The following is a 14,233-nucleotide window of genomic DNA, read 5'->3' as shown; positions in this document are numbered from 1 at the left end:
AGCCCTGGAGAGGAAGGGCAGGCAGTGGAAGGAAGTGGGGAGGGGACCCTGCCCCAGGGCCACCTCCTGGGCCAGCAGGGATCAAGGACTGGACCGCAGCTCCTATGTCCAGGGGGAGGGGTCTGGCCGGCCCCTCTCGGGTGGGTGGTCAGGCACGTGCATTGCCGACACGACATGGGGACTCAAAGGGGTGGCTGTACTGAGCTGAGGGAGTAAACCTGTGGCCCGAGGCCAGGCCTGGAAGAGAGGCAAGTCCCCCTATCCCCGTGCGGGGCCCAAGTCAGCAGTATACACGGGGCTCCTAGACTGATGTGCCGACTTTTGGAAGCTCCAAGTGCCCTTCAGTATCAAACAAAATCCGTTCTGCCCTCACCTGGGCGATTCTACCTTCACTGAGTTCTGGAAGGGCCAGAACAGGGTGGCATTCTCAAACCCCCGAGGGTTCTGGGCCAGGACCTGGTGAGTAGTGGGAGAGCTGGCCTTCCTCCTGCACCACCCCCCCAGCGTGCTCAAGCATGGAACCCTGGGCCCCTCACCCCCTCTCCCTGGAGCTCTAGCCCCAGCCACCCCACCCACAAACAGCCATCGTTGGGAACAGATGCAGGGGAGAGGCCCGCGCAGGCCCTCGGGGTGGGGCCGACAGGGCCGGAAATTCCCACGCTCCAAGCACCGGGAGAGAGTGTATCTGGAAGGGGCTGGATGGGCTCATCCCTCAGCCCATAGGTCATCTCGCCACGTGGGAAGGGCTGGATAGGGCCAGAGCGGTGCCCTCCCAAGCCTGGGCCCCTGACCCCTCTTGCTCGGGGCTAAGGCCACCAGTGGGCAGGGACAGCCGGAGCCGGGCGCACAACAAATCAAAGAAAACACACCAATAGCCCTTGGGTTTTGTTTATTTTTCAATAAACAAAATTTTTTGCTTGCCTGGTTAGTAAACGGAAAAGCTAAAAAGAGCGCCGTTGACATTTTTGAAATTTTTTGGTGACAGAAAGATCATTACGCCTCCTCCTCTCTCAATTTTGGGACCGAATTGGTGATTATGTCTCAGACCGCTGTCTTTGAGCTTCTCCGTTTGTTTCGTAAACTACACACTACTCCAAACACACGCGAGGTGTGGATGGGCAGTCAGGGATCCCGACACTCTCAGCAGAATCTGGTTACCCCATAGAGGATGGAATGGACCATTTCTGCACGACGTGAAGACCGTGTCGAGGCTGCGGACACTGTTCTGATTTCGCGGGACGTGTGCGAGTGGGCGCTGTGGAATTTGGGTGGGGCGGCCTCATCGTGCGCTGGTAATAGATAATTTGTCTCGTGGGAAGGTAAGATGGTCAGGCCCTAAGGGAGGCGTCTGTTCAGGACTCTCCGCTCCCACGGCATTTTACCTGCACTGCTGGGCTTCCTGGGGACACGGGTGTGTCCGCTCCCCCCCCCGACGGCCCCTCATCCTGCGTGCCGCACAGCTCCCCGAACACTGCCTTGCACGCAGCAGGTGTCCGAAATGCTTCCTGATCAAATGGCTGGTGGACGAGTCGGTGAATCGATGAGGAGCTGGTCGAGGACAGCAGGATACGTTCCCTCGACCCCCGGGAAGGGGGGACGGGCCGTTCCTCGACAGCACGGAGATGGAAAGAGTGGAACAGAGAATTGGATCGCTGGGGCCAATCTCAGAATCTCATGTGTGGGGGAACTGGATCAGAACAGTTAGCAGACTCGGTCAAGGTCTCACGCGAGAGAGGCCAGGCGGGGTGCCAGACGCCCGCCTGACACATGCCAACGGTTCTTTTTTTTTTTTGTCTTTTTTCAATTTTTTATGTCTGAAGACGAACTCGAGATGGGATGAGGTGATACGTGAATGACGTGGGGCTGGAGGGAAGTGGGGTGAGGGCGATCGGAGTCCGGGGCGGGGGTGGGGGGTGGGAGGGGAGGGCAGGGGCTCGGGGACTGGGGGCGACGGGGCCAGCGGCTTGGCTGGGACGTGGGCAGCTGGGGGGCGTGGCCAGGGACGTGACAGTGATCGGTGGCTGACGGTGATGTCGATGGCTATGTGATGACGGCGCGCGTCTATGCGTGTGGGGTGAACTGAATGATCAGGAAGATGGTGAGGATGACATAGCAATACGTACTTGCAGCTAGGTAAACTCGGCAAGTAATAATCAAGCTAAGAGTATAGCTTCCTATCCAAATAATTTAAGAAGCAAAATATTTCTCACTGGTACCCAAGGGCTGTTTAGCTGCCCGACCCTAAGAGCCGGAAAGCTAAACAGAGCTCTGTCCCATTTCTTTCTATTTTTGCAAAAAAAATAGATGCTCTTTTCAATAAAAAAGAAGTCAAATTTATAATTCAGAAGCTGGCTAGGTCTTTCAGGATCTGAGGGTTGTTAACTCAGCAACACAAATTAAACCCATAGCTGTGTAGACCAGGTCTGGTACCTTTGGCCACAGAACTAGAAAACGCCCCACAGGCAACAATTTCCACTAAACTCTGTGAAAACCTCGGTGAGGGCGGTGTTGCTGCTCAGATTTTGCCAGGGGCACTTGCGGTTAGAGGTACATTTAAATTTTGAGGGACTATCTAATCTACGGGGTGGGAGACAAGGTAAAGTGCTGGGAATCTGGGAGGGTGGGGGCTGCCCAAGTGGCAACTCCAGACCGCACTTTGTGACTCAAAGGGGGCCACTCGTTTCCAGACGGAAAGCGGGCCAGGAGGCACCCCCCCACCTCCATTTCGAGAAAGGCAGTTGCGATCAATCTCAGTACATCAAGTTTGCATCCAGGATAGGCCAAAACCTGTGGATCCTGGGATGAGACTTAAGTCCTCATCAGATCCTAATTTCTCGGGTCAGGAACTGTTTTGGTTCGTACCCCTTCGTTCCTAATTCAGAGTTTTAGAGCCAGAGAGAATTTGGATGGTCTCTGCCTTCAAGCCCCTCCCTCGAGAGGGGCCGAAGTCGGGCCCGGGGTGGGGACGGGTTGCGGTGGGGGGGGGGGGGGGGAGCTCGCCAAGGATCTCACAGCGAGTTAGTGGCAGGGCTGGGACGGGGTCCCGGCCCCCTCCCTCCCCCCAGCAGCCGACCTCAGGGCTCTCTCTCTGTCTGACACACGGCCGCTGCACTCCGCAAAATCTCAAATCAATCAGAAAGATCTAAGCGTTGCGGTTGTTGGACTTGATGTGAGTGCACGTTGGATGTGGCGTGTGAACATTAACGAACGAAAGAGATTTTTGCCTTTATCACAGTGAGTGGTCATGCGCGGCACTCGTAATGGTTTCACGAGGACCGTGGCCGAGTCCCCTCCCGGAGAGAGAGGGGCGTCGGCACCCAGCCCCGGCTCTGTTGCCTTGTTTTTTTTTGGTCTTTTTGATTTTACGTTAAGTTTAGAGTTTAGAATAACATACTTAATTTCGTTTTACTCATTTAAAGATGAAACTCGTGTTATTATTTTTCGATCATGCATTAAGAGAGAGAAAGAGGGTTCTTTTTGTCACACGGCAACACAAAGGTAATATACGGAAGCATAGCGTTCACCAGATTCGACACAGAATATAGCAAACTCCACCACAAAGATGAGAACAGACCGCATATAGTGAGCGCTGCGGGACCCCGCGAATACAGAGGGGCCGGTGGGGATGCTTAGATGTCGTCTTCGCCCGCCTCCTTGCTGAAGGTGGTCATGTCGATCTTCTCGGGGAAGATGATGTTGACGGCCAGATCCTCCCCGCTGTTGTACTGCAGGAGCACGTTCCTCTTCTTGCGAAGTACGCGGTTGTAGCGCAGGTTGGACACCCAGGCCTCGCACTTGTTGAGGAAGACGATTCCCACGGTGCCCAGCACCACCAGACTGGTCAGCACGCCCAGGACGGTGAAGCAGATGGCCTGGCCCTCGGAGAGGAGGGGAGCACTCTTGTTGAGTTCCTTCATGGACACCTTGAGGATGCGGTGCTCCGGCTGCGGCACTGGCAGCTCGTGCACCCCGGGGGTCAGGCGGTAGGTCAGCCCGTGCCCGCCGGGCAGACGGGTGACCTGCTGGGGGCCTAGCGCGCGCTTCCTGCCACAGGTGGGGCCCGTGAACTCGGGCTTGCACAGACACTCGTACCTCACCTGGGTGTGCTGCAGGCAGGTGCCCCCGTTGAGGCACGGGTCGGTGCCGCAGTTGCCCACGGGGCGGCTGCACGTCTTGTCCATGAAGCCGGCGGGGCAGCGGCAGCGGAAGTCGCCCCCGATGTCGGTGCAGATGCCTTGGTTCTCGCACGGGTTGGGGGTGCAGCTGTTGGCCACGATCTCGCAGAAATTGCCTGAGAAGCCAGGGGGGCACAGGCAGGAGGCATGGGAGGCCCGGCCCTCATCATCCACGCAGGTGCCTCCGTGCTGGCAGGGGGACCTGCGACACAACAGGGGGACACGGTAAAGGGCCCTCGGGGGCTGGCCTAGGACGGAGGTGCCCAGGGAGGCGCCGGGTGCCGCGGCCCCTGTCCGCGAGGGGCTCACGGGCCGTCCGGGGCGGATGCACGCACGCCTGGCCTGCCGAGCCGATGCCCGTCTCCTCTCCCACCTCTTAAGTCATCTCTCCGACCAGAGGCCTGGTGGTTAGTCACTGGTGGACGGGTGGGGACACTGAGGCTGAGAGAGGCAAAGTTAGTGATGACCCAGGGCTGGAGGGAGCCCCCTCCCTTAGCTCCACCCCCCACCCCGGGGGCCGCTGGGCAGAGCAGAGCCTGCCCCCCCCCCCAGGTCCCCTCACCACACGGCCCCCGCCTTATTGTTACTCGTATCGTTATTTTCCAAGGAGAGAGCCTGCGTACTATTGTACTGGAAACCCTCAGGGACACTCAGAGTGAAAGAAACCCCCGGGCTGTCTCTGCCGGCCCGGCCGGGTGCCTGTGCCCGGCTGTTTAACAGTGGTCCATTCACCCAAGTGCGGCTTCCAGACCGAAACTGTTTGCTCAAAGCAGAGCACAGGAGCATTTAACGTAAGTGCTTTGAAACGAGCAGACCCTTTGTCATCTGATAAATGCCAGAACCCAGGGAAGAAAGGGGCTCTAAGCACAAGAAATCGGCATCGCTGCTTCAGGGGGTGAAGGCTGCCTAGGAGCTGGGCTCTGGAGGGACTTCAAGGACCTCGGGTTCTGTTTTGACAGTCTGGTTCGAGTTGGTGGGAGAGAAAAAGCAAAACGTTTTAAAGGTCTTGCTCTGTATTCTCCCTTCCCGCTCAAAAGCAGACGTGGACGTCGGTTGTGACCCCCTCTCCTCCGACCCTCTCTGAACACTGATCTTTGGATGCTACAAAAATGCCTGTTTGTGGCCTCGCAGGCTCCAGGATTCCCCACGCCCTCCCTGGAACGCCCAGTCAAGATAAGCTGGTTCTGTACTCTAGCTTCTATATCCTCTGCCCCCCAGCTCGATCCCCCCCAACCCCAGCTCGGGCCCAGGACCCGCTCTGTTTGCATTCTTGCAGCGGCCTAAGCCCCGCCTAAGCCCCAGCTGAGGGCCGGGTGGGCTCAGTGGAGCTAAACAGATAAGGGCCAGAAGTGCTTTGCTGCTTTGCAGAAGTGTCCCTTCTGACTGTCGTGCCCACAGCCCTGAAAGTCCCAGAGCCTCTGCTCTGCTGTGGGTCACTAAGAGCTGGACCCGCCCCCCACCCTCATGGCTAGTCCTCCCCGCCCACCCCGCTGGCCAAAGCCCCCCTCTCCGACTCCTCAGCCGGGTCTGCCTTCACGCACACACATGGGGACTTGGGGGCATCAGAGGGAAGAGGAAATCACCTTGGGGGGGTCACGTCAGGAATTACGGAGATCACACACAGCCCCGCAAGCACCCTGATCTGGGGCACCCCCTCTCCCAGCCGTGGGGCTGCGGGGCAGGCACTTACTTGGCCTTTTGTCAGGTGACAGGTCCAACGGGGCTAGGCTGAAAGGGTCTTTGGGGGTGTGACGCAGGAATCAAAGCAGCATTCATCGGATCGCACAGAGGGAGGAAGGATATTTACCCATTGATCACACAGGGCCCATCCTTCTTCTGACAGTCCTTTCCCGAGAACCCAGGGGCACAGGAGCACTCGTAGTGGCCGCTCTCGAGGTTGACGCAGGTTCCGTTGTTAGCGCAGGGGGTCGAGGAGCAAGCCCGGACATCTGGGAGACAGGGAGAGAAAAGCGGACTTTGTGACCCACCCCCTCCCCCAGGGAGGAGGGGGAGGGGACAGGCTGGAAGGAGGGCTTTGTGGGTAGGGGCAGGGACAGAGCCCTCCAGCCGGTCAAGCGGGGACCCCAAGTGAGCCGCCCAGATGTCTCTGTTCGTGGCCACTCACTGCCAGCGGTCACTGAATGGAGTCCCGAGCAAGACCACGTAGCGGCCCCCCAAAACTCTGCCGTAGGCAAGCAGCTCAGGGGGGGCTGAAGGGGCTCCCTCCCTCCTGTCAGGTCACAGACACGGAAAGTCACGGCCGCTCACTGATCCTCAACCCGGGAAAGCCGGCCCCCTGTTCTGGCACCAGCTCACCCGCTCGGTCCAGGAGCGTGACCTTTACCGCAGACCCCTTCCCTCCCCCAAAACGTTGTGTGCCAGGCCCAGGCTCCTCCCCCAGATGAGTTTTCAGCCTCTCCTGGTTCGGTTGGGGGGGGGTGTCCCTGCCAGTCAGGGCAATCGTGCGGCCCAGCTGTTAGAAACACCGGCTGTCCTTCATCACAGAGGGGCGGGGGGGGGGGGGGGGAAATCGAGACATGTGAGGACTCCTGTCGGGAATTGAGAAACCGGATTCAGCCCCACCACTGCCTCTGCCTCCCGGTGGTCGCTCTTTCCGCGCTCAGGATCTGAACGAAGGGGCCCGCGATAAAAAGGCTGTATCTTTTGAAGGCAGCAAAATCAGGAGTACTGAGGGCTCTCCTGTCCGTGTGGCTTTCCATGAACACTGTTACATTTCCACCACCTTTTTCCACCTCCTGTCATGCACACTTCATTATGCGGGGCTCAGCAAGCCAGGGACAGCTGAACAAAGGGGCCTGGGCCAGGGGCTCTCCGCTGATGGAGACCCCAGCCCCCAGGCAGGGCCGCGAGGGACCTTTTCTATGCCTGGCTCCAGCCGGGCTCAGGGTTCCGCTCCTCCCCGCTCTGTGCCTCACTTTCCCCGTGTACAAAAGGAGGGGCTCGCCCTGGCCAGTCCCCAGGGGCCCTTCAAGCTTTGGGTTCCTACAGCTGCCAAATACAAAGCCGGGGCCAGCCAGAGACCCGGCAGCTTAAGGCCGAATGGGTGGGGGTCCCCGACGCTGAGGCCACACACACGCGGATTCGTTCTGTCTTTTAAAGAGACCCGCACCCCTCGTGGAGGGAAGATGGCAATCCATCCATAAGGGAAAGCCTGTATGCCATGCCGACGGCCTATCCAGAGCCGTGAGGCATCCCCTGCGAGCCCCGCTTGGTGTAAGGAAACATAAAGAGATTTTATCATTACGGGAAGGTTCTAGCGGGTGAGGCCTCAGCAACGGGCTCCCAGTCCTGGGCTCCCAGCAACCCTGTCACTGGGCATCTTAAATTTAAGCTAAAGACTTGCCGACCACCCCCCTGGTCCCCCCACAGCATCTAGCCTCACGCACAGAGGATGAGCCCACCTCTTCCCAATTCCCAGGCCTCCAGCCCAAAAGGAGGGTAGATGAAGCCGAAGCCGAGGCGAGGAGAGAGATGCCAGGGACAGGGGGCGGGGGGGGGAGGGGGGTTCTGTCTGGGGCAGCAGCTGCGGCCTTGACAGCCTCAGAGACAGAGACGGGTTGGGGAAAAGGGGAACGTGGGGGACAATTATCCAGAGGGCTATTTCCTCTGGACCCAGCATCCCAAGCTGAGAGGCTTTGTCAACCCAGTGGGGAGGGGACATTTTGTCTGGAAAACTCCATGGGAGGCAATCCTGAACCAGACACCAAAGAGGGTGGGCTCTGGGCGAAAAGCCCTGATCCCAAGTGGTAGCTTTTTCGGGGGGGGGGGGGGGCGGAGACCCTCTGGGTCACGAGGCAGCCCAGAGGGTGCCGTGGAGGGGGAGCAGAGCTGCGGAGCGTGAGTCAGCTGCGGAGAAAATCCCGCACCGTCTGGCGGTGGGGGGGGGCAGGGGGGTGGTGCTTTAAGGACCTGAGACTGTGGTGGGGGCTCAATTAGGAAAGCAGAGCGCCTCGGCAGCTATGACGCAGGGGCGGTCAAACTCGCTCTCGAATCTTCCTTAAGGGAGGGGATTAGAAGCAGCCACAGACGAGAAGTAGCCCATTCCTGGGGCCGGGGGAAGGGATTTTCGCTGGCTTTTCTCCCGATAACCTCTCACGCATCCCTAAGCAGAGCCTTTTACCTCCTGGAGCCTCGACTTCCCTCTCGCTACCCCTGGTCTCTGCTAACATTGAGGACCGAGGGACAGAGGCCCCGGGGCAGCCACCCACTCTGCCGGGAGTTGTTTTCAGGACTTTAGCTTGCCCCGGCTTCAGGGCCCCTTCTGCCAAACGAGACTGGACTCAGATGGACATTTTGCAGCCTGAAAACGTAGTGGCAACCAGCTCTCAGTTGCTCGGGGTAATGGAGGAGAGATTGCATAAATTAATGAAATCAACAGATAACACCAATCTGCACTTTGACCACTTCTCAGCTTTTCCCGACCCCCAGCCTCCCTCAACACCTGACCCCAGACGTCAGCCCTGTCCTACTGGCTCTGACTCAGTCCCTGCTCAGCACACCCATCACCCCCACCCCAGTCATTTGTTTGCTCTTACAGCCTCGTGTGTGAATTTCCGGGAGCCGCAGCTCCGTGACCGGCCGCCCCCCCACCAGTCCTTACCCTCTCTGAGTTCTAGTGACCCAGACAGGTTGCCCAGGTCTCCACCCTCTGAGCTTCGTGTGGCCTGTGCTGATTGTGTGACTCTTTACTCAACAGGCAGATCCCTGACAGCCCCCCTCCCCCAAAGTGCTTTCTCTGGGTACTGGTGCTGTGCCGAGAACAAAACTGAGTCCCTACCTTCTAGGAGGTTCCAGGTACCAGGGGGTAGTGTATCAACACACCATTACCATACAGAGCCCTGGGTGTGTGGGAATAAGGCGGGAGGGGGAGGGGAGGCAGTTGGGAGGAGGCGGCTGGGGGCGGGGGGGGGGGCAGGGATGGGGGTGGGGCGGGCAGGGGCACATGCCAACCTATGTCACAGAGCTTCCCGTTCCAGCCGTCGTCACAAACGCACTGCCAGGGTTCCACGCAGAGTCCGTTAACGCAGCCGGGAAAGGTCACGCATTGGTCGCACAGGGTACCCTGCCAGCCAGGCTGGCACCTGCGGTGGTGGGGGGGGGGGTTGGAGGAGAAAGATGGGGACATATGAAGGGGGACAGGGGTGGAGGGGGCGCCCAGGCTGCTTTCTGTGGAGCCAAGATCCCTTGGGGGTCTTTGCACAGTGCCAGGCCAACGGGTCGCAGGAAGCCAACACCAGACACCTGAACGGAGAACTTAAACAGAGGACCAGACGGAGGGGTCCCCAAGAGCCTGGCAGAGCGCTGCATTTTGCCGCAGTGGCCTGCAGTGGGCTCACCCTGCAAGGGGTTCTCCCAACACCCCACTTCTGAGGCAGCAGACAGGAGCTGTGGCTGTCCCCCCCTCCCCATCCTCCCGCCCTCTGCCCTCTTCTCCCCCTACCAGTTTTCTGCGGGGGCGAGGAGGCTGTTTGCTGCAGCCCAGCGGCCAAGCCCCCCCCCTTTTCTGCCTGACACCATGATTCCCCAGGATTCTGCCCTGACCTCCTACAGGCTGCCTCTGGGGAGCCACCCCATTACCTGCAAACATTGTCATCCTCGCAGAACCCATTTTGGGGGTGGCAGGCCGGGAAGCACTCAGCTCCTGAGGCACAAGAAAGGTTACACCATTCACCCCACAAGGCCCCAGAGGCCAGGACAAAGCCCCATCTTCGCCCAAAGAGCCCAAGGCCTCCCTGGAGGGAGCCAGAGACCCTCTGTGGTCCCACCAGCCTCGCACACAGTAGGCGCTTCACGTCAGGCCACTCAGAAAAAAAAAATCTGCCGCGTTCCTGGTGACAGGGTGACCACAGGACACTGTCTAGTTCTCAGGAGCAGGTCAGACACCTAAATTCCTCCCCCGCCTCAAAATCATGAAACCTCAAACGCTAAACGCGGGGCTGGGGAGACAGTGAGTAGAGAGATTCGACCCCCGGGCACTCAGCCAAACCCTCACTTTTGCAAAGTGAGCTAAAATGGGGAGCAGATTCTGAGGCATCCGGCTTTGGAAAAGGCCAGACAGGTTCACCTGGCAGCCCGGCAGGTAAGGCATCCTGATCGTGTGAAAGGTTTAATCCGCGTTAAACCAGGCACGCAAGTCAAATCCCCCCAATCTCCCTCCCCCAGACTCGTCATATTTAAAAGACGCAAGGATTTTGCAAAGCAGATTTCTGCAATTCTGACACTGTTTAGACATCCGGACACTTTCGTAGGCGCCTACTGTGTGCATTTCCTTCGTCTGGCTCCCCAGCTTTCCAGACAGCCCCCCCACCACGAGCACTGGTGCAGTGGGGGCGGGGGGCACTGCGGGAAGGGGCAACTCTCTCCCTGTCAGAGACAGATGGCCGCCGCAGACTGAAGTGTCGCAGCCCCTCACCTAGAGAAACGCCACGCGGGAGGGGCTCGCGCCGGGCGCCTCGGTGGGAATTTGGGGCTGCGACGGCCAAGCCACCCCACCCCCCGCTGTCCCCACAGACCTGGTCCCGAACGCGCACGCGACACCCCAAAGTTGCACCCCAGAGCATTTCCACACAGGGCTCCCGATCATCACCTCGTTTCTCCATACCTCCTCTCTCTGCGCACCGACACCCCTGCGAGCGCCACTTCTGCGGGGCGGGAAGGGGCTGCGGCGGCGGCGGCGGGGGAGGGGGGGGCGGGGGTCCCACACCTCCCCCTGCCCCCGGGACCCCGGGGCGAGGCTTGGCATGCGAGGCTGGCGGGGAGGGCGAGGCGGCACAGCGCGGGGCTTAGGGTTAGGCGGGACGGGCCGGAGTCGGGGCGCACGGGACGGGGCGCGCGGGGCACCGGGCGGCCGGGGGGCAGGGGTGGCGTCGCAGGCTTCCCCGGAGGGGGCGCGAGCCGGGCCGCCGCAGCGTGGCGGGTGGGGGGGGGGTGCTCACCATGGACACTGTGGCCGAAGGCCAGCAGGAGCAAGAGGACGGGCAGGAGGGCTGCGGTCGCGGTCATCGCGGGGCGGCCGGGGTCGCGGTCCCGGGAGCGGCGCGGGCGCGGGTCCGGCTCCGGGCGCCGCGCTGGGCTTCTGGTTGCGGACGCGGAAGGGGGCGCGGGCGCGCGGCGAGGGGAAAGCCAGGGCTGCACCGGGCTGCGCGCTGCGCTCTCCGCTGCCGCCGCCGAGCTGCCGCCGCCGCCGCGCGCGCCGCCCTTTTCGTACCGCCGCCCCCCCGCGGCCCCCGCCCCCCGCCCCCGCCTCCGCGCGCACGGGGCCGGCGCCGGCCAGTCCCGGTGACCCCCGCCCCTCGCGGGGCCGCCCCCCACCGCTGCGGCGTCCCGGAAAGCCGCTCGCGCACGCGGAGCGCTCTTGGCTAGACGGGCACAGGTACCCCGCGCGCGAGGGGCACACGTCCTGTACACGGGACGGCCCGCGGGCGCGCACAGGCGGGCCCGCTTAGGACAAGCGGCGGGGACGGAGCCGGGGCTGGGCCGCAGCCCCCAGGAAGACGCCAGCACGCGCTCGGAATACAGAAACACGCAGAGAAACACCAAAACACTTATCGCCAAGGTCCCGAGCACGCAGGCCATGGCTCACACGGCCGGGAGGACACAAATGCGCGCTCCGGGGACGCAGGACACGCTCCTGACACACGCGCCCTCGGGAGAACACTGATGGAAAGCCTGGTACCCCCCTGCCCCTCGCTCTAAAGACGCAGGAAGACGCAGGCCCACCCACTGCACCACCGGCACGCCCTGCGATGCAAACCCAGGTTGTAGAAATAGTCCTGGGCGCCACATGCGCAGTCACAGGCACGCGGAGAGGCCAGCGGACACACAGTTATGAAACCCCCGGCATCCTTCAACATGTGCCCCAGCCTGGCCACACAGAGGCACGTGCCCAGCCACGTGCACACCTGAACATGCGAATTCACTTGCAAACATACGGACACCAGCTCACCCACCCCCCACCCCGGCGGACAGTCAGGGCCTTGGGCACCTCCCACACGTGTGGACAGCCACACACCTGAGAGTGACAGGCACGCACGCCCAGTCCCCCGAAACCCACAGATCACAGGCTCGTGATTGCACGCTCACCAAAACACACACATGCGGTCCAGCCCAACACACACAGGCCGGCCGGGTCCCATCCGTCTTTGCCCACAGTGACACAGGTGGACAAGCTCACAAGAACACTCACACGCAGACACACACACGCGCGCGCACACACACACACACACACAGCTGCACAGCGAGCACTCGGCACATATTCTAGACCCACTGGGAGGCCTCCAGAGGAGTCACAGGGTTGTGGGGTGGGGAGGCCGACCTTGCCAGAGATCCTCCCCTCCCAAGAGCTGGGCGGGGGAAGCCCCCAGCCTGGGCTTAGAGACTCTCCTGGGTGGATGTTCCAGAGATTAATCTGCACAGAGACCCCAGGTGCAGGCGGTGGGTGCCCACCCATTTCACGGCCTCCCCTTTCCCGCAGTGGGGAGGGAGGGTGATCTCTGCCACTTTGGTCCTAGGGTGGGGGGCCTTGGCCTTCAGACCATCTCCTGGGGTGGTGGCAGGTTTGAGGACATACTCTCTGTCCTCAAGGTGGGTGTGGGAAGACAGGCCACGGGGAGTCCTCAGGCACAGGGGGGCGCTAAGGCCCGGAGTCTGTGCTCCCAGAGGAAGCAGCTGCCGGAGGGCACCTGACCAGGGTGGAGACTCCACAGAGGCTGAAGCGAAGCCCCCGCCCCTTCACCCTTGTGGAAGGTGCCTCCTCCTTCTCTTCTCCTCTTCTCTGCGGAAGACCCACAAGTAGGGGTGGGGGGTGCCGTTGGGAACCACTTGAGCGACAGGCTGGGCGGGGCGGGGGGGGGGCTGCCCCCGACCAGGCACCCACCCCGTGCCCCTTCCTTCCCATTACCCCGTCTCTCCCAGGGATTCTTCTCAAATGAAGAAACGAGTTCTGAGAGGGAAGGTCCTTTGCCCAAGGCCCCTGGGGTTCCAACGAGAGTGGCAGACAGGCCAGGCCTGGAGGTTCAACTGTCCACTGCATGGAGATGGCCCCAGCTTCCCTGACCACCCCCCCCCTCCTTTCTTCCCTCCAAGGACCCTGATCTCAGTCTCCAAAATTATCCTACACAGCGGGCAGATTGGGAAGGGCTGGGTTCTCAGCCAGACACTGAGGAGGGGCGGGGGATCTCTGGGTTGAGTGGCCCCGGGGTGAGGGCCTCCGCCCAGACCAAGTCACGAGGTGCCAAGGTGCCATGTGGACCGTGTGGGGGACCCACGGGGCCATCACGTACACCGTCATCTAGACCCCTCCCTTTCCAACCTCGGTCCCCTCCCACCGCTGCCCTCCCCAGTTCTGGAAAGGGAGGGAGGCTTGAGGAGGGCAGTCTCACCCAAGGGCATTCATGCCCAAATGTCAGGGGCTTAGGCTGAAAGGGCACTTCCCTGGCTGGCTGGCACCTGCTCGCTAATCCCCGTTCCATCCCCTGACTGCTGAGGGCCCTGGGCCAGTCACTATGCCCCTCAGAGCCCCGTTTCCTTGTCTATAAGCAGGGAGACCACACCTGTCCCCAAAGGGAACTTGGGTTTTCCTAAGTAGAAAACCACTGTACTTACAAGGCCTGGCCCTTTCCTGCCTTCCTCCACCAGCTGCCTCTGGGCCTCCACCCCAGTGGGCTAGTTCTTTCTGGAACTGGTTCGTGATCTGGCCCTCTTTAGAGCCCCCAGCAGGGCCGCTGCTGGGAGGAGTCTTTCCTGCCGTTTCAAGACCTGTAAGCCTGGAGCTTTCTGTGGGTCTCACTAAAGTGTTTGTAAATTCTGGAGACTGGAGATTTCTTTTGAGCAAGCAGACAGTGAGAAAGGGTAGCTTAGGAGCAGTGGAGAGAGGGGAGGTTGGTGACAGTCACCAGCTTCAAGGCTGTGCACAGAGAGCATGAAAATGCCAACCGGGTCCCTCGGGGAGAAGTCAGCACAGCCTGCTGTTTGCAAGCGGACCCAGAGGGCAGGAGGACTCAGGACGACTCCCTCCTTTATCTGTGCACCCTTCCCCT

The 14,233-nt window shown here is 60.9% G+C and overlaps 1 protein-coding gene across 3 annotated transcripts; it reads right to left on the bottom strand.

Annotated features, from left to right (window-relative positions):
- Positions 1–3,068: 3,068 nt before the first annotated feature.
- DLK1 (delta like non-canonical Notch ligand 1) lies at positions 3,069–11,358 on the bottom strand. Of its 3 annotated transcripts, none has more exons than XM_027066636.2 (6): positions 11,132–11,358; positions 9,774–9,837; positions 9,147–9,277; positions 5,983–6,124; positions 4,098–4,377; positions 3,069–3,878 (listed from the first exon to the last, which is right to left on the bottom strand). In XM_027066636.2, the coding sequence occupies exons 1-6, from the start codon at positions 11,196–11,198 to the stop codon at positions 3,630–3,632; spliced, it is 933 nt and encodes a 310-aa protein (XP_026922437.1). In that variant the 5' UTR covers positions 11,199–11,358; the 3' UTR covers positions 3,069–3,629. The 3 variants fall into 3 exon arrangements, with proteins under 3 accessions (XP_026922437.1, XP_026922438.1, XP_026922436.1); XM_027066637.2 differs by having other exon boundaries at positions 3,070–3,872; XM_027066635.2 differs by having other exon boundaries at positions 3,072–4,377.
- Positions 11,359–14,233: the final 2,875 nt, after the last annotated feature.

This window comes from Acinonyx jubatus, chromosome B3, assembly GCF_027475565.1.
Source record: "Acinonyx jubatus isolate Ajub_Pintada_27869175 chromosome B3, VMU_Ajub_asm_v1.0, whole genome shotgun sequence".
Taxonomy (NCBI): Eukaryota; Metazoa; Chordata; class Mammalia; order Carnivora; family Felidae; genus Acinonyx; species Acinonyx jubatus.
This window is presented reverse-complemented; position numbering and strand designations above follow the sequence as displayed.

Bases quoted from the DNA above. Each gene is read 5' to 3' on its own strand.
- DLK1 (XM_027066635.2), bottom strand. From the start codon at position 11,198: ATGACCGCGACCGCAGCCCTCCTGCCCGTCCTCTTGCTCCTGCTGGCC. The intron at 9,278-9,773 runs GTAATGGGGTGG...CCACCACCGCAG, and splicing joins GAGGATGACAATGTTTGCAG to GTGCCAGCCTGGCTGGCAGG. The intron at 4,378-5,982 runs GTAAATATCCTT...GTTGTGTCGCAG, and splicing joins GGGCCCTGTGTGATCAATGG to GTCCCCCTGCCAGCACGGAG.